General features: G+C 51.7%; 10 protein-coding genes across 10 annotated transcripts; 7 read left to right on the top strand and 3 right to left on the bottom strand.

The window, feature by feature from the left end:
• Positions 1 to 918: 918 nt before the first annotated feature.
• PtrM4_000910 (LCB5, Sphingosine kinase and enzyme related to eukaryotic diacylglycerol kinase) lies at positions 919 to 2,814 on the bottom strand (the record flags this gene model as incomplete). The annotated part of the gene is made up of 2 exons (XM_066102571.1): positions 919 to 2,229; positions 2,698 to 2,814. The coding sequence occupies 2 exons, from the start codon at positions 2,812 to 2,814 to the stop codon at positions 919 to 921; spliced, it is 1,428 nt and encodes a 475-aa protein (XP_065964773.1).
• Positions 2,815 to 3,060: 246 nt separating this feature from the next.
• PtrM4_000900 (Vesicle coat complex, various subunit) lies at positions 3,061 to 6,197 on the bottom strand (the record flags this gene model as incomplete). The annotated part of the gene is made up of 9 exons (XM_001941693.2): positions 3,061 to 3,206; positions 3,254 to 3,534; positions 3,581 to 3,629; positions 3,680 to 3,851; positions 3,896 to 5,706; positions 5,753 to 5,793; positions 5,841 to 5,906; positions 5,954 to 6,132; positions 6,195 to 6,197. 9 exons carry the CDS (start codon positions 6,195 to 6,197, stop codon positions 3,061 to 3,063), a joined length of 2,748 nt encoding a protein of 915 aa, XP_001941728.2.
• Positions 6,198 to 6,826: 629 nt separating this feature from the next.
• Positions 6,827 to 7,585, top strand: PtrM4_000890 (mago nashi protein; the record flags this gene model as incomplete). Its single annotated transcript, XM_001941692.1, has 6 exons — positions 6,827 to 6,861; positions 6,914 to 6,951; positions 7,004 to 7,099; positions 7,146 to 7,209; positions 7,259 to 7,346; positions 7,394 to 7,585. The coding sequence occupies 6 exons, from the start codon at positions 6,827 to 6,829 to the stop codon at positions 7,583 to 7,585; spliced, it is 513 nt and encodes a 170-aa protein (XP_001941727.1).
• A 617-nt stretch (positions 7,586 to 8,202) lies between these two features.
• Positions 8,203 to 9,351, top strand: PtrM4_000880 (VID24, Vacuolar import and degradation protein; the record flags this gene model as incomplete). Its single annotated transcript, XM_066102570.1, has 4 exons — positions 8,203 to 8,607; positions 8,671 to 8,821; positions 8,877 to 9,234; positions 9,285 to 9,351. 4 exons carry the CDS (start codon positions 8,203 to 8,205, stop codon positions 9,349 to 9,351), a joined length of 981 nt encoding a protein of 326 aa, XP_065964772.1.
• A 385-nt stretch (positions 9,352 to 9,736) lies between these two features.
• Positions 9,737 to 9,883, top strand: PtrM4_000870 (uncharacterized protein; the record flags this gene model as incomplete). Its single annotated transcript, XM_001941690.2, has 1 exon — positions 9,737 to 9,883. The coding sequence occupies one exon, from the start codon at positions 9,737 to 9,739 to the stop codon at positions 9,881 to 9,883; it is 147 nt and encodes a 48-aa protein (XP_001941725.2).
• Positions 9,884 to 11,272: 1,389 nt separating this feature from the next.
• PtrM4_000860 (NemA, NADH:flavin oxidoreductase, Old Yellow Enzyme family) lies at positions 11,273 to 12,496 on the bottom strand (the record flags this gene model as incomplete). Its single annotated transcript, XM_066102569.1, has 1 exon — positions 11,273 to 12,496. The coding sequence occupies one exon, from the start codon at positions 12,494 to 12,496 to the stop codon at positions 11,273 to 11,275; it is 1,224 nt and encodes a 407-aa protein (XP_065964771.1).
• An 823-nt stretch (positions 12,497 to 13,319) lies between these two features.
• Positions 13,320 to 13,667, top strand: PtrM4_000850 (uncharacterized protein; the record flags this gene model as incomplete). The annotated part of the gene is made up of 2 exons (XM_001941688.2): positions 13,320 to 13,388; positions 13,464 to 13,667. 2 exons carry the CDS (start codon positions 13,320 to 13,322, stop codon positions 13,665 to 13,667), a joined length of 273 nt encoding a protein of 90 aa, XP_001941723.1.
• A 283-nt stretch (positions 13,668 to 13,950) lies between these two features.
• PtrM4_000840 (uncharacterized protein) lies at positions 13,951 to 14,997 on the top strand (the record flags this gene model as incomplete). Its single annotated transcript, XM_001941687.2, has 2 exons — positions 13,951 to 14,397; positions 14,449 to 14,997. 2 exons carry the CDS (start codon positions 13,951 to 13,953, stop codon positions 14,995 to 14,997), a joined length of 996 nt encoding a protein of 331 aa, XP_001941722.2.
• A 230-nt stretch (positions 14,998 to 15,227) lies between these two features.
• On the top strand, positions 15,228 to 16,121 carry PtrM4_000830 (uncharacterized protein; the record flags this gene model as incomplete). The annotated part of the gene is made up of 3 exons (XM_066102568.1): positions 15,228 to 15,309; positions 15,419 to 16,095; positions 16,119 to 16,121. The coding sequence occupies 3 exons, from the start codon at positions 15,228 to 15,230 to the stop codon at positions 16,119 to 16,121; spliced, it is 762 nt and encodes a 253-aa protein (XP_065964770.1).
• Positions 16,122 to 16,994: 873 nt separating this feature from the next.
• Positions 16,995 to 17,936, top strand: PtrM4_000820 (CHCH domain containing protein; the record flags this gene model as incomplete). The annotated part of the gene is made up of 4 exons (XM_066102567.1): positions 16,995 to 17,047; positions 17,163 to 17,197; positions 17,306 to 17,420; positions 17,804 to 17,936. The coding sequence occupies 4 exons, from the start codon at positions 16,995 to 16,997 to the stop codon at positions 17,934 to 17,936; spliced, it is 336 nt and encodes a 111-aa protein (XP_065964769.1).
• Positions 17,937 to 21,299: the final 3,363 nt, after the last annotated feature.

Genomic DNA, 21,299 nt, shown 5'->3' with positions numbered 1-21,299 from the left:
AATGTTGTTGTGTGGTGGCTTATTTAGATTTTTTCTTTCTCATATTAGCTATGTTGTATGTTTGCGATTATGAAGAGCGATCATGTTTAGCGACTTTAGCAAGACAATTCTTTCTTCTCTTATAGTAGCGTTGTGATGTTTTCTAGTAGTAGGGCTGAAATTTATCAAATCTATTGTGTTCTAAGAGCCCTAGACTGTAACGTAAGCACCATAACATCCGATGCGCATCCGTACCACGCACATAACACACAAAATATCTCCTCGCTAAACTCCCACCCCACATTACCCCTCCACAATTTTCCGTCTTCACTCTCTCTTGCCAACTGCTGTATATATTTGCGTTAATTGAGCATTATTCCATCAAACAAATCATTCAAACAAACAAGCTGCTTGGCGCAGCGGAAGCGCGCCGGGCTCATAACCCGGAGGACCTCGGATCGAAACCGAGAGCAGCTAGCTTTGAATGACTTCTTTTTTGCTGTTTTGCGTTTTTGACGACATCGCTTCTTTTGCGCTTGGGGGGAATGTTTGTGAGGATAGGGCAGAGTGAGTGAGTAGGCTTAGTGTTTTTTTGTGAACAAGGGAAGGTAGGTTGGTTAGAGAGGTCGAGGTCGAGGTAGAGTAGGTTCATAGGTTCATAGGTAGGTAGACAGGACAAGTTATACCAAAAATCAATAATGCAAAAGTCTATTTGTTCCTGAATAGATGATTGAATGGATACACGTTGATGATAGGAACAGTATGGTATATTGAACCGATAAAAAAAAGAATAGAGAATAGAAGGGAAAAAAACGGTCGCGTCTTCCAGCTTCCTGCCATAATGAGAGTCTAACACAATAAACCCTCCCACTCTCCCACCAATTAACCATGCAACCCCTAATCCAAAATCCACCTCAAAAGAACCCAATCCACACACATCTACACCCCCCTCGCCTCACACAAATGCCCACTCTTACTCAACGTCGTCCCCAACCCCCGATGGACCTCGACCTGAAAGCCCTCAAACGGGACCCTCTCCCCATCTACACTAATATCACCGCCATGCTGCTGTTTAGGCAAAATGCGATACGCGCTAATCTTCTGATAGTCCACGTCGTCCATGTCAAAAATAGTGCCGTCTTCGACGGCCTGAAAAGCCTTGAGCGCGCGGAGCCGCGGGATATCGCCACGGATGCGAACGAGATCGAGACAGCCGTCTGCGGGGAGAGAGGCGGGAAAAAAGTTTGCGTTTGCAGACATGTAGGCTATGTTTCCGGCGTAGAAGTTGCCGAGCGAGGGGTGGGGGGTTAGGAGGGACCACGAGGAGGGCAAGGGGTCGTTGGTGGTGCCGTATTTTAGGGGGGGCAGGCCTTGGGTTGGCGGGGGTAAGGGGCGGGCGTCTGTGGTGGGGGATGCTTTGGCGGCCTCTGCGCGATAGAAGGCGCGGATGGAGGGTTTGGTTGCGTGTTCGACTTTGATGGCGATGTCGGCGGGGTAGGTTTTCTTGGTCAGGAGGCGGGTTAGGATGCCCCAGGTGAAGCGGTGGCTGCCCATCCAGCGGAGGTGTTCGGTGGAGAGGTCGGCTTCGGCGATGGTGCCGAGGGTTTGGGAGAGGAAGGATAGGATGCGTTGGTTGCCTTGAGTTATCGAGGCTAGATCCAGTGGTGTGCGTAGGCCCTTTACGACTGCGAGCGCTGCGGCGCTGGCGTCGTTTGTGCCGTTGAAGTTCCAACTCAGAGCGTTGCCAGATCCACAGGGGAGTTGTACGACGGCTGTCTTGTAGAGAGCGAGCGCCGCGTCTTGTCGCTTGCCCAGTCCATTCCAGACTTCGTGGGGTACCCCGTCTCCTGAACAGCAGGCCACGACGTCGTACGTGTCGATATCCAGGTTCTGCCCAATCTCCACAGCATGTCCGTTGTACTGTGTCTTTTCCACGCTCAGCTCACACCTTGCCGACGTAAAGATGGGCGCAATCTGCTTGTAGTATGTCTTCTCCGCGCCGCCTGGGCCTCCAAATGGGTTGATGAGCACCTTGATGCGCTTGTTGCGTTGCGAGGCGCCATATGCGCGGTCCAGTAGCTTCTCTATCCAAGCTGCCGCCACCGCACTACCCGGCTTGTCCAAGGGATAGCTGATAACAGCAGGCCGCACGCTCGTCTTGGATATGGTCTGCGCATACTCGATAACAATATGGCCGTCTTCGGCATGTTCTGCCCAAAGAATATTATAAAACGGGATGGAACGAGTGGACTTGTTCTCTGTGTCGCGTCAGCAGGCGGCGCGCCTACATGTCTTTTTTATGCTTACTGCCAGCAAGAGACAGGCTGCAACAGGTGCTCTTGTTGTCTACGCGGGTTTCGTCTGTACCACGGGTGAGCCTTGGCCAATTGGCGTCGCGTTTGTAGATTGCATACCCAGGACGACCAGCGAGTCGGTTCCGAGCGTCAGCGACGCGGTTGAGCCCACATTGAGAGTGTCAGCCACACTTGTCGTCTCCCGAGCAGGTTCGGACGAATGCGAGGGCGGCGGAGACTGTGAAGGCGCAACAGGGGCGACTAGAGAGTCGCTAACGTCTCGAAACGGGTTGTCTGGGCCTGTGGCTGAAGCCATATTATTCTAAAAAGCTATAATGTTACCACGGCATGCCGCGATTGACGGACCGGCGACTAGATGCGACGAAAGGGATGGAAAGTGACTGCAGGCAGGCACAAAGCGTACCTGGGTGTGGCTATGACGGAGTTGGTCTGTATAAACAAACAGGAACAGCTCGGACCCTGTGGACAAGGAGTCCGAGCCGAGGCTGCTTTCCCGACCGCAAGGCGGGAGGAGCAACATGGATATCTGTCGGACTGTCACTTGACGCTTGGCAATCCCATGACTGTATTGGCTTTTACTTGAAATGGTTGATCCCTGTATTCAGTATTTGCCTGCTACATTATCATTCGTCCCATGCATCCAGTTTTCCCCCGACCATGCACACATCCCTGGGCCAACAATTAAGCAGCCAACCTTCCTTTTCCCACCCACCCGTGGATACCTGTCCACTGCTTCCCCGTCTATATCGTGCCATCAACCACAAAATCATGCTACTCCGACCTTGTTCAGGCCCTTCAATGACCCCAAACTAAGTGCTAGGCCTTGCGAGCGACTTCGTATACGCACGAAACCTGTGATTGGCCCGTTGTCTCCTTCCTTTTCTATGCTCAAATTGGCAAGGGCATCCTCACCTAGTCCTTGTTAGTGGTGCAAACTCATGGAGACATGTGGCGCTTACCGAAAACACTTCTAGCATACAAGTTCGCCGACAAGAACTGGCAGTCGCCCTTCATCGACGCTTCTGGAGTCAAGCAGCTCATGTTTGTACATGCCATGAGCTGCTTCAAGAACTCGCGCAGCGTCTTGGCCTTTGAGTTGATGTTGACCTTGTTCTCCCATTCAAACTCGGTCCACATTGTTCGGAACTGCGTCTCTGTGCACTGTGCCGGCTTGATGTAGTCCATGATGTCAACATGGACGTCGTTGAGGATGACAACATTCGAGTCAACACCCTTTTCACTACTTTTTGTTAGTCAAGTTCAGACTCTTGATACGAGATGCTTACCCTTCGTAAATGATGTTACCAAAAATGACACCAGTGTCGGTTGATGAGACTGCAAAAGTTAGCTTACTGAGCTGACATGTGATTACAAAAGATACCTACCCTTGATCGTGGCTTGAATGTTGATGAAATCATGGGGGCCAACGTTTTGTGTCGAAGGGCGCTCTACTACCTTGAGATCACCAAGAGTAGCAAACTCAATCGTGAGATTTTGTAATGTCTCTGTTGTCTGGTTCACGAGAAGCACGTCAAGTACAATGTCGAATTGGTGGACCTAGCAAGTTAGTCACGCACGGGACGGAAGAGAGAACAACATACTTTGACGTAAGCTTCGGCGTATACTGAATCCGAGAATCCCGTCAGCTGTACCACGCGGCTCAGCTTGGATGTGAGATCTTCAGTTGCCGTGTCGCCTCCAGTAGCTCGTTCCAGATCTTGCTCAATCTCGTCACTGCCGTCTGAATCCTTCTTCTTCAATTGGCGGATGTTGAACGAGTCATCAACATTGACAGCTGACTTCGCCCTCTCGGATGCTTCCTTGGCCGCCCGCTTCTTCTCTTCCGTCTGAACCATGGTCCGGAAAGACTTTCGCGTGTCCTCCAGGAAGACAGTCTCGAGCTCCTTTCTCTGCGAAAACTCGGACAGCGATCGGACACAAGACATGATACGGTCAACAGAGTCTTCATCAATAAATGTCTTGACGAACTGCGACTGGCCAACACGGATGATGGAAATCATGATAAGCATTGCCTCGGCACGAAGAGCATTCGTACGCGCAGCATCCTGTGAGATCTCTCCGTGTCGCATAACGAGCTTTGTCAGGGTGCTGGATAGGACTGTCGCAAGGTAGTAGTCGCCATCGAGAAGAAGTTGTCGTAGTGGGGGCTTCTGCGAGTTCTTGACTGCTTCCAGTTTCGCTTTGGCGGCAGCAGACGATGTGAGGGCGCTTTCGGTTGCATAGGTACCGTCGGCGAGAACTTTACGCGATCCAGTGGGAGCTGCTGCCTTTGCGTGTCCGTTCACTTGCTCAGCCGGGTCCTTGCCTTCCGAAGCTTCGTCAAGCAACCTTTGCTCAGAGGCGAGTATCGGGATCTCGCCTAGTGATGATCGGATGCCCTTCCATGCGTCCCGAATGTCCTTGGCCTCTAGCGAAAACTCTCCGATGATCCAGAGTACTCCACGGTAAACCTTTCCAGCGCGCACCTCACCGAGAGTCGAAACCAGTCGCTCAATAATGGAGGCTCGGAGATCGGGGAAGCGCTCTACTACCTCCTTGACGAAGGAAATGACGTCGACTGCAGATGCGTTACTGCTGACATCAGAGATGAAGTCCATGAGCGACCCAACAACACTCGCGGCGACTTCAGGGAACTTGATGGCGGCAGAGTGTATCGACGAGATGAGCAGCGACCTGTATTCGGGGTTCTTCTCGTACTGTTCGTCTACCGTCTTCATCAGCTCCTTCTTGAGGAGCAGAACAACTTCTTCAACATTCCTGCTGGAGATCATTTCCATTGCAATGCCGAGCGACTTCTTGCGTACATCCAAGTCGGTACTCGACAGAACACGAAGAATCTCCATTGTCAAATCGTCCAAGACGCCCTCATTCTTATGCCGTAGTTGGTCAACCCGCTCCAGAACTATCAGCTTGACATTGTTATCCGGCTCCTTGATGGCCAATTCCACAAACTTTCCTGCAGCGGCCTTGACTGCGACTGGGTTACTTGTGAGGGTAGTGAGGGCATGAGCGGCTTCATAGATGACGGTGGACACTTGCGATTCGAGGAGGTCGAAGATGAGGCGGAGGTATCGTGCTTTGTTTGAGGGATTCACGATAGCGTCCTTGCGGATGAACTCCAGTTCGGCGAGGAGCAAAAGCTCTTCGTGGTTGGGTATAGCATCGAAAACGGTGCTCAGGTATTCGAGGGCCTTTTCGTGGCTCACGGAGACGAGGGCGGCGAATGCGTTGCGCTTGCATGTTGGATCGTTTTCGTCGTCCAGGAATGACACCAAAAGATCGGGCGCATCTGGCATAAGCTCGGGGAGATGTGTGAAGATGGATGCGATAGCAAAGGTTGCGTTCTTTCGGACGTATGCGTGTCGGTGTGTGAGGCACTGGCGCACCGGTTCTGCGAGTGTCAGGATGGTCTTGGAAGTGTGATTAGAGAAACATACGTAGTAATGGTTCTACAAGCTCTGCATCTCGAAGTTTGGTGCTGTTCGATTGTCAGTGATGCCTAGATGGTGGTTCTGGATGACATACACGAAGCGCAGTGTATTTCCTCGAACGTATTCATTGGGCGCTTGTAAGTCGAAACGAATCGCATTACTAGTAATGTTAGTGTACATGCTCATTCCTAGCATGTCTGTACCTACCAGACCAATATCCACTCCTGGCGCAGCTTGCCCTGGGAGTCGTGCTTGGGGCATACCTCGAAGAAGAAGTACATGAGCTTCTTCAACGGCTTGGACTTGCTGGGCATGACAAATCGGATAATATGCATGAGCAGGCCAGTCTGAGGGTCGCCATTGAGCATAATGGAGAGAATCTTCTTCTGTAAAGCTGTCAGATGTCCACTGGCATCAAGGCGGGGCAGTTGCAATTGCTGGAGCGCACCATGGTCTCAATCTTTTGCTCATCGCTACCCTTCTCCAGAGCATTCTTCAAGTCATTCTGTGCTGGTACATCGGCCGCATTGTCCTGGTGCACCTGTTGCTCCCCGTCAGCTTCCTACAGCTCTCAACACTGCCAGGTGTTCGTACCAGACTGTACGAGTTCTCAAGGAAAGTCGCCATGTTGGCCGTCTAGGTCTTGTGTACAACTTCCTCGGACTATTTTATATCCAGCGGCAATGGCGTGGGTCGCGCGACGGCCGGGAGCCCTCAATGCCCGTCGTGTCCAGAATAAGTGGGATGCTACGTGTAGTGACCGAGATGGGCGGTTGCAAGGGTTTTGCGCTTGGGTACAGTGGCAGCCCGGCGGAAATTGGAGAAATGGGACACGGGAGCCCTAGGCGGAGAGGTGGCTTCTTTGCTTTAGTGGTGGAGCGCTGACTTGACCGTGTTTACGTCCAGGTGTCTGCTCGAGAAATGGCCCTGCCCAGGACCAGCTCTCGCTAAGCCTGCAGGGGTCTACCGCCGAAGATCGTGAACTCACGGCCGCCTGAACATCGACACTATCCACGCCTGCTCAAACATCGCTCTACTACGACATTACGTCGCGAAGATAGCCGACACACATTCTTCGCCATGAATACCAACGAACCATTTTATCTGCGATACTAGTATGAAGACATACTTGCCTCCAGCACGTGCTCGTTACTGACCAGAAGGCAGCTCCGGCCACCAAGGGCGCTTCGGACACGAGTTCTTGGGTCAGTCACATTGAAATTGTGATTATAGCTAGTGTATCTGACTCTAGAGTAGAGTTCGACTTTCGTGTTTTGGGAGATGGCCGCAGCGCGTCTGCTCGTTATGCAAACAACTCCAACTACCGCAACGACTCCCTCATCCGAAAAGAGAGTAGGAAGTTTCTTCCCGTGCCGTTGCGCCCTACTGACTGATTCAGTGTGTGTCAGCGACGTTTTGGTAGCTGAGATCAAGCGCATTGTCAAGGAGAGCGAGATTCTCAAGTATGTCTCCAACTACGAATGTCTGCAGCTATCTGCTAACCCGTTCTAGGGAAGACGACACCAAATGGCCACAGAAGAACAAGGACGGTCGTCAGGAGCTTGAGATCCGGTTGGGCAGCGAGCACATCTCCTTTGAGGTAGACTTTTCGTCACGTCGTAACCTGACGCGTACTAACAGAACCAGACTGCTAAGATCGGCTCTCTACAAGACGTATCCGACTCAGCGGACCCAGAAGGCCTTCGAGTTTTCTACTATCTCGTCCAGGACCTGAAGGCTTTGGTCTTTTCCCTAATCTCACTTCACTTCAAGGCAAGTGCACGTTTCAAAAATGCCATGTTCATCATACTTATTATAGTCCAGATCAAGCCAATCTAAATCAACCATGACCGAAAGTGGCGCCATACGGGAAAACTACTTTGACCAAAGAGCGTCAGTTACAGTACCATGGTACCTCCGCAGTAGAAAGCACGGCGTCCGGAGTCTAACTAGAGCAACGGGTTTCTTCCTACGGCAAATGCCACTCCATTTATCAAAGCGCCGGTGGCGTCCGAACGTCCATGTGCTAAATGCATAAGCGGGCATCAGAGCGTTTTAATCAAAAGAAGCCAGCAACAAGGGTTTGACCTCTCAACCAATCGAGGATACACCATGGAAGATAGGACATGTCCCGTAATCTATTAATGTGCCCATACCAGTTCGGGTCAAGCAGCCAGTGAAAGCATGTTGGCCATAAGCCTCTCATCTGTCAGTCCCCCCGTGTCATACCACGTGAGGCTAGCGCCTTTCCCCGCGTAAGTGCAGCCCTCAGCGACCCACTCAAGGCCTCGACACCGCCGCCGAGTCCAAACCATCCTTCCAACATGCATGCCTCTTATCGCCACGACTTTTGAACCCTTGACTCTGATTGTAACTGTCCCTTTTGTCTTTTGTTTCGTCCCATGTGTAATCAACCCGCACCTTCCTGGTGATTTCCCCACACCGACCCACCGACAATGCCGACGCCCGATGATGCGATGGTCTCGCCTGTGGAGCACGAGGACATGAATGGCCGTACAACTTGCCCTCCAGATGAGTCGCGCACCGGTGATGGACGCGCATTGAATGAGCTGCGGCATTCCAGTCACGACAGCAATGCCACTCATGTGCCCGATGTCCCTACGCAGCTGCCAACTCCACCGCCCCAAGACTGCCCGGAACACACGCAGATGCCCGCCGATAGCCACATCAAACCCTCGGGTGCCGATATAGAAACGCCAAACAGAGATATTCCTACGCCTATGACTGCGACAGATGATGGTACCGACGAGCAGCGCACATCCCAGGCCTCGCCGCTCACCGCGACCGCTCCAGTTTCGCTCCTTGCCCATCATCTATCGTCACCCTTCCCAGCGCATAGGGTACGTTATTGCGACGCTTATGTTATAGACTCGCGCCACGTTGTTTTGTTGACAGTAATCTAGTTCTTGCCAAATTCATCTTCGTCCCTCCTTCGACCCGGAAGTCGCTTTGTGGGTACGCAAACCTCGGACCGCCAAAAGTACGAAGTAGAGGTGGAGATAAAGAATGTAGACATGCGCGAATCCTTCATGTGTGGATTTCTGCGAATTAAGGGTGCGTACGCTTGTTCGCGATAGACTCGTTGAGCGGTAGACTAACAACGTAACAGGATTGACTGAAGACCACCCAAGCCTGACGACATATTTTGAGGGCGAAATTATCGGAAGCAAATACACCTTCATTACACAACATCCGGAATGGGGCTCCAATGAAAAGGTCGACCGGCAACATTGGGCCAGATTCCCTGCTTACAAGCCTCTGTCGAAATACTCGTCACGTCCAGAGTTGGTGACCAAGGACTGGATGCAGAAGGAACATCTCTTCATGCGTTGGAAAGAATATTTTCTAGTGCCAGACCATCGAGTTCGCACAATCAGCGGTGCAAGCTTTGAGGGCTTTTACTACATCTGTTTCAACCAGATCTCTGGTGGGATTGAAGGCATCTACTTTCATGCTAAGAGCGAGAAGTAAGTTCAGCCTCTGCCATGGATGACATATTATGCTAACGTGGGTTCAGATTCCAGAAGCTCGAGCTAGAACACGTCCAGGACTTTGGGTGCCAGGGCGCCATGGAGTTTCGATAATATTGATGATTGCACGATTTGGCATACTATATGGACTTAGCATTTGGGCGCAACTAGGGATCGACATATTCGTATCATATATTCTTCCAAATACAGCGTGCGGCAAGGCTGTAGGAATAGCTGGAGTAAGGCTCCAGAGAGATTAGGTTATTACGTCATTTCGTGACTCGTATTTTGCATGTGTGCATCGTTGCGCGACGGCTGGCTGTGCTCCTCCACATCTCGTGGACCGCGACCCTGGAGCTAGCGAAAAAGCTTGATCCACATCAGCCTCGCTTCGTGATACCCAAACTACTATTACCTCAGCGCCTGCATCTCCCGGACCCTTGACTCTGAATTTTGCTTCTCAACCTTGTTGCACACGTATAAACGTATTAAAGTCACCATGCCCGGCGAACCCGCAAAGCGCACAAGGCGCGAAGAGTACAAGAAGTCGTTACAAACGGATGACCAAAATGCGGCACTACCAAAGAAGAAATTCTACAGACAGCGCGCCCATGCTAATCCCTTTTCGGATCACTCTCTCACATAGTAGGGTGCTGTCACTTTATATCATAGGGCGTTACTGAAAATGAAGCAGCCCAAGGAGTCCCGCCGACATGGACTGGGCCAGTCTATACCCAATGTACGCCAAGCATCCGAAGCAAGAGTCTGGCGATGCACAGAATGAGTCACATGACGTGAATGAGGAAGAGCAACGGGACATGAAAGCCATCTCAAAGAATGTCGAGATTGCAGATATAGGATGTGGATTCGGTGGGCTACTCTTCGCACTGGCCCCCAAGTTCCCAGATACATTAATCCTCGGTGCGTCCCTGCACGACATCCACCCAATCCCCAATCCCCCATCAACTAACTCCATCCCCCAGGCATGGAAATCCGCACCTCAGTAACAGAGTACGTGCAAGACAAAATCCGCGCCCTCCGCGTGCAAAACGCCGCCACAACGCATGCCTTCCAAAACGCCTCCTGCATCCGCGCCAACACGATGAAATTCCTACCCAACTTCTTCCAAAAAAACCAACTTAGCAAAATCTTCCTCTGCTTCCCAGACCCGCACTTCAAACAGCGCAAGCATAAAGCCCGCATCGTGTCGTACACGCTCAACTCGGAGTATGCGTATGTGCTGAGACCGGGCGGGGTAGTATATACGATTACTGATGTGCAGGATTTGCATGAGTGGATGAAGGAGCATTTTGAAAGGCATCCGAGTTTTGAACGGGTGGAGAGGCGGTTTGAGGAGGGGAGGGGAAGGGGGAGAGGGGATGGATGAGTGTGTTAGGGCGATGAGGGTGGAGACGGAGGAGGGGAAGAAGGTGGAGAGGAATAAGGGGTTGAAGTTTGTGGCGTGTTTTCGTAGGGTGGAGGATCCGGTGTGGGTTTGATTTGTGGCTTGAATAGCCTAGAGACATCACTATCTTTTCGTAGCAAGCCAGCCTCTGCAGGAGTACGCCAAGAGAAAAAGTATACGCTTACTGCTGTGGTTTTTTCCGTTGAGGAGTCGAGGCCTGCTTGAAACCGGCTGCCTTCTCTCCTTCACATAAAGTACTCAACATACTAGTATACAAAGGCCACATAGTCGCCAAACACGCGTATTATCACCTAATAGGCATGTTTAGTAACCACAATAGCCTCTATACACTGTATATCAAGTATTTTATAATACCCGGGTGTTTTCAAAGAAAACTTCTTCCCTGACGTAGTACTACAGCATATCCTAAGGTCTTCTAGTCACGCAATGATGAGGGAGAAGGTCGTTCGTGTTCGACTTGCTGCAGCTTAATCTTGATTACTAATGTATGATGTGAGATGATGTACGCTAATCATATAGTGTAGAAGTATTCTTAGAAAGCAGACTGGTTATAGTGATGACCATTTCTCTGCACTTCTACTAATGTAGCCTGTTCCTCAGAGAAGCCATCTACAACTTCGGAAACCTGACTCTCAAAAACTGATTTGGCCACGCAACATCAAGACCTAGCTGCCATGCCACCTTGAGCACCCACTCAGGCTCCCTCATAAACTGCCTTGCAACCAAAACCACGTCAGCCATCGGTTCCTTGCCCTCTGTAACCTTGACCGCAGCCTCAGCTTCCTTTGCGAGCTCCGTATTGCCAGTCTTAGGGGCCGGCGCACCATCCTCTTGAACGATATTCCGCGCCTGCTCAGCCTCCGTAATGAGACCCACGGCCCCAATGAACAAGCTCTGATTGTCCTGCTTGATAGCATTACGAATCTGTGCCGCAATCTTGATCTGGTAGTCCTTTGAATCAAACATGTTGATCCGCTGGTCAGGATGATTACCACCACTGCTCACATCCAGCAAATCCACACCCAAACCCGGCAGCATCTTGGCCAAACGAATCGAACTCTCTACATCCCACGAGCCAAACTTCTTCCCCTGATCCGTCTCCTCCATCCAATCCGTGGAGCTAATCCGCAAATACAACGGCATACCCTCTGGAATAACCCCACGTATCGCCGTGATAATCTCCACGAGAAGCCTGACTCTATTCTCAAATGACCCGCCATACCGATCCGTCCGCTGATTCGACACAGGGCTGAGAAACTGATGTAACAAATACCCATGCGCAGCATGAATCTCAATAACATCAACACCAGCCCTCACAGCCCTCTGTGCAGCAGCCGCCCAATCCCTCACCAACTCTTCAATCTCTCCTAGAGTCAGCGCTCGAGGTGCCCAATACCCGCTTTCTTCGTCCTCGGCCGCCCGTCCATCCCACGCCCACTCTTGCCCTCCCATCGGCCCTACAACGTCGGACGGCCACCCGTCCGCCCTCTCATCAGCTTTCATGCTAACCTTCCTCTTCCCGCCCTGCGTCTTCGTCGCCCCTGCTACCCACGGCGCACACGTACTCGCCTTGCGTCCCGCATGTGCAAGTTGAATTCCACATAGCGCGCCCTGGCTCTTGACAAAGTCTGCGATGCGCGCCAACGCGGGGATCTGGGCATCTGTCCAGAGCCCTGGGCAATTCGGCGAGATACGCCCGTTTGCTTGGACGCCGGTTGCTTCGATGAAGATGAGGGCGGCGCCTTTGAGTGCGTAGTGGCCGAGCGTGGCGATGTGGTAGTCTGTTAAAGCGCCGGTTGTGGGGCCAGAGGAGGCGGTGCTGTATTGGCACATGGGGGCTACGATGATGCGGTTGCGGAGGGTGGTGCCGCGGATGGTTAGGGGGGTGAAGAGCGTGGGGATTGCATTTTGGGGCGTGTTGGGGGGTGGGGGTGCCGGGGCTGGTGAGGTGTTTAGGGGGTGTAGTAGGGGAGGTGTGGGACGCCGTGGTTGTAGGCTGGGGATGGCATTTTGGATGGTGTTTTGAGGGGTTGTATATGGAGGAGATTGGGGCGGATTTGGCTTTTTTATAATAGAAGAAAAGGAGACCTTGAGCACGCAATACTGCTAGATTAATTAGTCATGGAGTTTTTTTCTGTTGATTTGTAAGTTAGGGATATGATTGTGGATTAGTGGTGGTAATTTGCCGAGGCTCAGCATATCATTACCACTTGCCTGAATGAGCAAGTGTCGCTGTCTTTTAGTGGTATAGAGGTATGGTGATCTTTGTGGCCTATGGTACTGAACATAACTGCCTATCTATCTCTAAGCCAGTTACTAGCATTCAGCTGTGTCAAGTCTGGATTGCTGTTCACACTGGACGATGGTGAAGGCGAGGTAGTGTGTCCATACTCTTCAATACGACGATAATGTAGGAGAAAAGCTTGGATGTCTCACTGAAACTAGGTATGTCATCGAAAGGGTCTAACGCTTACCTACGCGTGGGCGCGTCTCGATGTCATGTGGTGTTTGTGACGTCATTAGATGTCGCCGTACCATAAAGTAGCCAAACGCTCGAGTAGCAAAACTCAGCTTTCATCTACCTTACAATCTTGCAAGCCTCATTCAATCCTTTGCATAAACAACCTTTCTACGAAATATCTAAACACTTCACATCATGTCCGGAGCACCAAACCAGCCCGGCCTCGTCGCCAGTCACGCCCAGTACGTCAAGGGCGCTGCTGAGGTAAGTACAAGACGTGCTATAACGTTACTAGAATGTGCTTGCTGCACTGGAAGATGGATACTAATGTTCTTGTAGGAGACGATTGGCAATGTAACTGGCAGCGAGCCGTGGAAGTCATCAGGCGTACAAGACAAGGAGCAAGCTGTGGATGCGATGAAGGCGGCATCGGCAAACCGTGACCCTAGCCAGCAGGGCATGGGTGGTATCGAAGAGAAGGCGGGCAACTTGGTAGGATGTGAGGGCATGCAGAAGGAGGGAGCGGAGAGCAAGAAGCAGTAAGCGCATATGACGGTTGGTGTTATATTGAGAAGTTGTGCTTTCCACCATGATACAAAGAGTAATTACAAATAAAGACAAGATGTCACCCATGTCAAGCCTAATTATTTGATGCAGGTACGCGCAGGGTTGAATGGTGAAGGTGCAGGTTTCGGGCCGGGTGAGCACGGCCCGTGCCATCATACCTAAGCTCTTGAGCTCAGAACAAAGTATCGCATTACATTCACCTTCGTCTTGCTACCTCCACTATACATCTGCTATCCGAATAAATCACTACTCGATCGCCATGGCGCCTCCTGTCCGCGTCGGTTCTATCAAAAAGGAAAGCTTCGCAAAGAGGTTCCTGGACTTTAAAACGTCGGTATACCAGGACAGCTTGCGCCCGGCCTCGGTCTCATCGTCACACTACATCCGCTCCATATCGTGGAACGCGTCGGGCACATTCATCGCAACGGGCGCGGCAGATAAGACGCTGCGGATTTGGAACCCCGAGAAGACCAATGTAAAGAACTCGACTGAGCTGCGTACGCCTGGCGCAAGCGCTGGGAGCAGTCTCGAGCGCGTCGCATTCCACCCGATTAATGAGAATGAACTGGCCAGCTGCGGCACCGACGGCATGGTGAGATTCTGGGATATACGGACAAAGGCTAGTGTGGGCGGCGTCGAGGTGGGCGAGGTGCCGTTTACACTGGCTTGGACACCAGATGGCAGCGAGATTGTTGCGGGAAGAAAGGTGAGTCGACCACACCCATAAAGTTCTAAGAGAGAGATATTGACTTTTCAGGATAACATCCTAGCCAGAATAGACCGAGCATCGCTCAGCGTCGTCTCTGCACAGCGCCAACCACTACAGACGAACCAGTGCGTGTTTGACTGGTCAGGTAGCCATCTCTACTCGACGGCCGGCGACGGGAGCGTCAGAGTGCTCCAATATCCCTCGCTTGAGAATGCGCTTACACTAAATGCCCACACGTCGGCATGTTACGCTGTATCCATGTCACCGAGCGGCGAATACCTGGCAGCTGGAGGAGGCGACGCGCTCGTTTCGATTTGGGACACACAGGAGTGGATGTGCGTGCGGACGCTGGAGTTGACTGGAGGTCTCGTTAAGACCGTCGACTTCTCCTTTGACGGAAGCTACATCACGGCCGGCTCTGACGACAAGGAAGAAAAGAAGATTCGCATTGCGCACGTGGAGACTGGTGAGATTGTGTGCAGTTTCGATGTTGCAACACCAGCGGCGCATGTCGCATGGCACCCGTGCCGATATACACTGGCCTACTCGGCGGACAACCAGGGACTGAAAATCATAGGAGCCGTTGGTGGAGGATGATCTGTGGAAGAAGAAGTCGCTCGTCGTTGGGACCCCTGCATATATGATACCCGTTGTTTACCAATTCCACACTTCCTCGTCCATTTACCGCGGTCCCCGTCCCGTCCGTGACGCAGTCATATCGCTCGAATTCGGCGTAGCAGAACACCGAGGTGTACGTTTTTCCGTCCAAGCTGTTGTCGTCCAAAGAGTTGGAATTCTACCACCATACTTGCACCGAATCTATCATCATGGATGTTACAGCGCCGATCAGACCAAACGATCTCTTCTCGGCAAAAGGCCTGGTTGTAGTAATAACTGGCGGAGGCAGTGGTACGTTCGACGATCAAGCTTGGAGCTACTAACTACCCCTCCATGCCCCGCGGCTGGGGCGTGAGCTTGAATGTTTGTATGTAAACAAAAAGCTCACCACCACCAACAGGTCTGGGTCTCGCCATTGCCTCTACCTTCTACCAAAATGGCGCGGCAAAGATATACATCCTCGGCCGCCGCCACGACGTCCTCCTCAATGCCGTCGAGAAACTCCAATCCTCGGTCCCCTCGGACGCTCAAAACCCAACGTCCGTCAAAGAAATAGTCTGCGACGTAACCTCGCTCTCCTCGATCCAAGCCGCCGCCTCATTCATAGAAAAAGAAACAGGCTACATCGATGTCCTCATCAACAACGCCGGCGTGCTCGGCCCCAAGAACAGCAAAGAAATCTACGCCGCAACAAACATCCACGAGCTCTCGGCCTCCATGCTACTCGGCTGGGACACCTGGTCCGCAGCACTAGCAATAAACACACAATCCGTCATCGGCGTCTCCGCCACTTTTCTCCCTTTACTCGAAGCAGCAAATACCCGTCGCGGCTGGGCTCCCGGCAAAGTCCCCGCTACCACAGGCACTCCCCGCGCACGCGACACTTCACAGCTTTCAGCCCACGACATCACTCCCGACGATGACCGCATGGCTCACATCATTACCATCGCGTCCGTCGCATCGTTCAACCGCTGGATCTCCGCTGGTCTGGCGTACAGCGCGACCAAATGCGCCGCCATGCACCTGGGCAAGATGATGAGCACGTTTCTGGCTGAATGGGGTGTTAGGAGTAATATCGTTTGTCCGGGTCCTTATCCGAGTGAGATGACGGTTGGGAATAATGCGGTGTTTGGGACGGGTCAGTTGCCGCAGGGGAGGATGGGCGGGTTCAATGATGTAGGCGGGATGGTGCTGTTTTTGGTGGGGAAAGGAGGCGCGTATGTTAATGGGGCGGTGCAGTTGAGTGATGGGGGGAGGGTGGGGGTGTTTCCGGGGACGTATTAGTGGGTGAGTGGTTGGATGGATGGTGATGGGGGAGGGAGTGTGCTGCAGGTTTTGATATTGAAGGTCTTGTGATGCCTCCTCGCTGTATCTGATTATGTCGAACTTGGAGCTTTTTCGCTGCCTTTCGTCTCTTCGGTTCTGTTAAACACCTGTCCGTTCATCCATAGGTTTTAGTTGCATTTATGTAACATGAAATACTCATTAGCGACATCGTAAGCAGCCCCCGCTATTCTATCCCTAACAGGCGTATCTGATGTCTACCGTAGCTTTTGTATACCGGGTGCTGACTCTATCGCCACATGTATTCGAGATGCTACGCAACATGAAGTTTTGGAACGGTATGGAGGGATCAGTCGCGGATTACGAAGAATCTATATTTGAGAGGCTATGTCCCGCAGAAGTAATCGATTCATCAATGCCCATCTCCAATCTATCTGCCATGTACTTGTTCACTTATCCTTTTGTTTTCTGGGTCGGTGTTCGAGTCCACATCTTTACTGCACAATGCACGTCATGCCGATGATGCAGGGATGAACGCTAAGTCAGTAGAGCCGCACAGCACAGACGATAACTACGTCAGTTAGCGCGCTCGCCAAGTTTCCCCAGCTCACTCCACCAAAAGATTCGCTCCAATTAATCCGCCGACTCGCAACACATCGCGAACCTATCGTCATACAAACACCGTACCTATCATGAGTAATTTCGGAGGTGCTGGGCTTGGGCAAAAAGTCTATAAGCCAAATCCGTAAGACGCCCCAATGCGCCGGGCGCATCACAAGACATTCGGAGTAGGGTGGCTTAATCAAGACATCTGCTCTCTTGCGCTCGCCTCTACCACACGTTCACTAATCAGATTGCAGTCCCGAGCGCGGTTCCTTTCCTCTCGATCATGACGGTATGGTCAATCCCACCCTCCTTCACACCGCCAATCGCATTCGACTACCGACTTCCACATCCGTCACCACTTCCCCCCCCACCCTCATGGACTGACATTGCATTCCAGGCGAATGCAAGAGCATCATGCTGAACTATCTGCGATGCATAAAATCCCACCGTGGTAGCAACGACCCCGAATGCCGCGACCTCTCCAAGTCGTACTTGGCCTGCCGTATGGATCGGTACGTTTGAAGCGCCCTTGCCTTGTCCCAAAGCGGCACACTTGCCCTACCATGCATACCGCAATGCTTCTTTTTACGGGTCACTTCATAGCGCAACCAAGGGAGAAGAAAGCGTCTTGTGATACCAACCTGTCAAAGTTTGAACCGGGTATTTGGAATTATTCTTGACAGCAAGGGGGAAAGGGAGGGGAAGATGCCGCACGTCTCATTCCTCAGATCTTGACAGATCTGAAACCATTGGAGCTGTCGAATCGCTATCTTTCCAGCCTCCTTTGTGTACCCAGGCTTGAGCCGAGTAGGGTTCAGCACGGCATATCTGCGTTTTGCCGCCCGAAATAGCCATCAGGCAAGAAGTCTCACTGACCGCTTTTTTGTGCCAACAGGAATCTCATGGCGCCTGATTCTTTCAAGAATCTAGGCTTTGGAGAGGACGCCGACGGCCGCGGTCCTGCCATTGCAACCTCATCGCAGCCATCGCAGCCACGACAGGGTCACGATAAGCCCGACGGAGCTTAGATGGTCGTTCCTGATACGACTGGAATGCATGCGCCTACGTTTCCTGGTTAGCGGTTCGGCAGCATCCGAATTAGCGACCCACACCGACATTGACAAATGCCATGTCTGCGCGCCGCAGTCGTAATCGGTCAATCGCCCCAAGCCCACAATATGCGCCTTGCAGGAATACTGACCGACTGTCCAAGTGACAGGTTACATTGGCGGCATGACGCCTTGTATGTCTGCCAGATGACGTATGATACGAGACATGGGGGGCTGGGGCAAGGGCAAAGCGATGGAACAGATGAGGCTGATATCTTGATCGAAAGGGAGGGTTGGACGTCGAGCTTGAACAGGGAAAGACACTACAGATGACAGACAGCTTGACAGATGCTGTAGACAACTGGGGCAGAACCGTTACACAAGGCGAACACGCCACAGCAGCTTTCATTGCCGAGGCCAGTTGTACGTGACACTGCAGAATCACACACATCCGAGCCACAAGTAGTTTTAGGTCCCTCTGTAGGACCTTGATACTGTCGCCTGTACAAAAGACACGGGACATGGAGACCAAAAAAAAAGTCTCAATAAGATACTTTTGATATACGCACAGCCACTTCCTCAACAGTAAGCTCGTACAAGTTCGATCCCCCCACATCGCCTCTACACTACTGCTAGTTTTGGTCTTTGTGTCGCGTTGCCTCAAGGCCGCTCGTTTCGTTTCCCTTTGTGTGCCGTGTTGCCAACTACGTTCCGTCACACACCAGACACGCAAGTCATGCTCCTCCCCTTCCGGACGTAACCCAAAGAAAGCTCACACCCACATACACATTACACACAAGCGCACGCACCGCACACTGCCATCTAGCAACCTGCCGTGCAGATCGGTGCGTGTAACAGTCGTACAGCCGCTCTGCTCGTAGCTGTAGTTGGACAGTGTGCCGGCTAGTTTTAACTAAACGTTGATATTGGGGGCTGTTAGATGCTAGGTCCCTTCTGCTTGGCGTGTGTGTGTTTCTTCGCCTCTATGCGAGATGGGAGGTGTGAGCACGGCAGGGCGGGTGGATGGTGGGCGTTGAGACAGTATGGATGCTGGTGATGGAAGGCGGATGTGGCGGAGCTCGAGGAGAATTTAGAGATGGGCTGTGATGGGTTTGTATTGTTTGTTTGAAGAAAAATGTATTACTCTATGTCTATGTTTATGGTATGCTTCTTCTCATCTCATCTCATCTCATACTATCCCTCATCCTACCCTCAAACCTTCTTCCGTCTCCTGACTTGAATACACCATTACATCCACCACCATCATCTTACCAAACTCTCATATAACCCTCTTTTCCCCCTTCCCTCCCCCATCCATCAATCAACCCTCCCCATCCAATCCACTCCCGTACAACACCAGCGCACACCAATCCAATCACCAGCCACCCAGCCTTCCACAACATACGTCAACTAACCCCTTTCCAGCCTATATCCATTTTCTCCCCCGATCCTCCTGCCCAATCATCCTTGCTGTCGTGGATCCCATCACAAGGGCTTAAGATATACGATATCTGTTGCGCGACTTTCCACCGCAGTATGTTGCGTGCGTTGCGTGTGTAGGGGTAGGGGTAGGCGAGATGGATGTCGTGGGCTTACTTAGAGAGGGCATAGTCACGACATGTGCATGACATGGTGACGTGCTGCTGCTTTTCTTTCTGTGTGCGTGCGGCATGTTGTAGCAGGCGTGTATGCGTGTGCTGTGCGGACGCAGATCGGTCTGGTTTGATGCAAAGACGGTAGATCGCTGGCGGATGTGTACAGTAAGATGCAGATGCGGATGCGGATGCGGATGCAGATGTTGCAGGCACGCGCGCATTCCGTGGACCGGAGTTTGGGCTTGGGATTGTTTAGACGGGGGGTTTGGGGAGAGGATTACTTTACTTAGTAGGGTGGGGATGTAGAGGAAGGAGTTGAAGTAGTTTATGATTCTGGGGAATATTCATGTCGACACGGGCATGAAGATTGGTTTGGTTGAAGTAGACTTACCGTACTTGATATAGTGTTCTCTTTGATAGACGTTTAAGCCTGTGACTCTATGGTCTTGTCTTTCATTGCCTGGGTACCATCACAATTAATCAAGTCAACTATCCAGACTCCAGTAACAAAACAACCACAAGACACTACACAAAATAAACCGAACCAATCTCCACATTCAACTCCCCTCCCCTCCTCATCAACTCTCCGCACAAAAGAAAAAGAAAAAGAATCCACACACGACGCCTCATCCCCTCCTTCCCTTCCTTTTTCCGTATCATCCCTCCACATCTCCACATCTTCCCATGCACCCATGCACCCACGCACCTACTCACAAGCCTCCCACAAACCTCCCGTCCTCCTTCCTTCCTTTTTTCTTCCCCCTCCCCTCCACAACTCCGCCATTCAAATTTCCCGTAAACAAGCAAGCAAACCCCACCACCGATCACAGCAAAACGTTACACACAGATCTCTCCATCCACATCCACATTATTCGCTAATCAATCAAGGAACCCGATCCGATCCGACATGCGAATAAAATGTGTAGCGCCCGCCCGCCCGCCCGCCTGAATCTGGCTTTGATCGCTTTCCCTGTGAGCTAAGAAGAAAAGAAAGAAAGAAAGAAAGAAGGAACGCCTCCTCCTCCTCCTCCTGCCAGGCTATCGAGGTGGCTTTGCTTTACTTTGCTTTGTTTCCTTTTTTCCCCGAACGCCTACATGTGAACTATGGTTGGCATTGTGTATTTACGACAAGGCTTTGAGACATAGTGACGCGCGATAGCCGGGGGAAATAATCTAGAGTGTGTGTATGAACACAACAGGCATATGAAAGCGATTACGGATTCAAGGCAACAATCTCCACACTGGGCGCAGGCGGCGGCACAGATGGTCCTTCAACCCGGCTGACGCGGCCGCCTTGATGAGGGCCACGGCAGCCTACAGCGTTGCGGCGTTGCCAAGGGGCGCAGGCGCGGCTCAAAACGTACAACCCACGGCACAACCAAAGAACATGCTTCATAGTGTATAAATGATATTGAAAAACTAGGCCCAAAACTAAACATTCCGAGTTAACCCACCCATGATAAAAGCAGATAGCGAAAAAAGCAAAATCGCCCAATGACCGTAGTATCCATAGCGGTGTCCTCCGAACACCGCTGCTCATCCTCCCCAGTGACACAAGCGTCGAGTGTCTTAACGCCAAACCTGAACGCGCCGACCCATGCTAACGGTGTACCCTCCATAAAAACCATATATTAGGAAACCCAGAGTGGTGATGTGCAAAACTGTGTACATAAACAAGCCATACATGCCACTTGTGGTAAGAATGAGATGAAGGAAAGAAATGACAAGACTGGATAGAGTCACGCAT

Source organism: Pyrenophora tritici-repentis, chromosome 1 (assembly GCF_003171515.1).
Source record: "Pyrenophora tritici-repentis strain M4 chromosome 1, whole genome shotgun sequence".
Taxonomy (NCBI): Eukaryota; Fungi; Ascomycota; class Dothideomycetes; order Pleosporales; family Pleosporaceae; genus Pyrenophora; species Pyrenophora tritici-repentis.
Note: the sequence above shows the minus strand (reverse complement) of the source record. Positions and strands in the feature narration are given on the sequence as shown.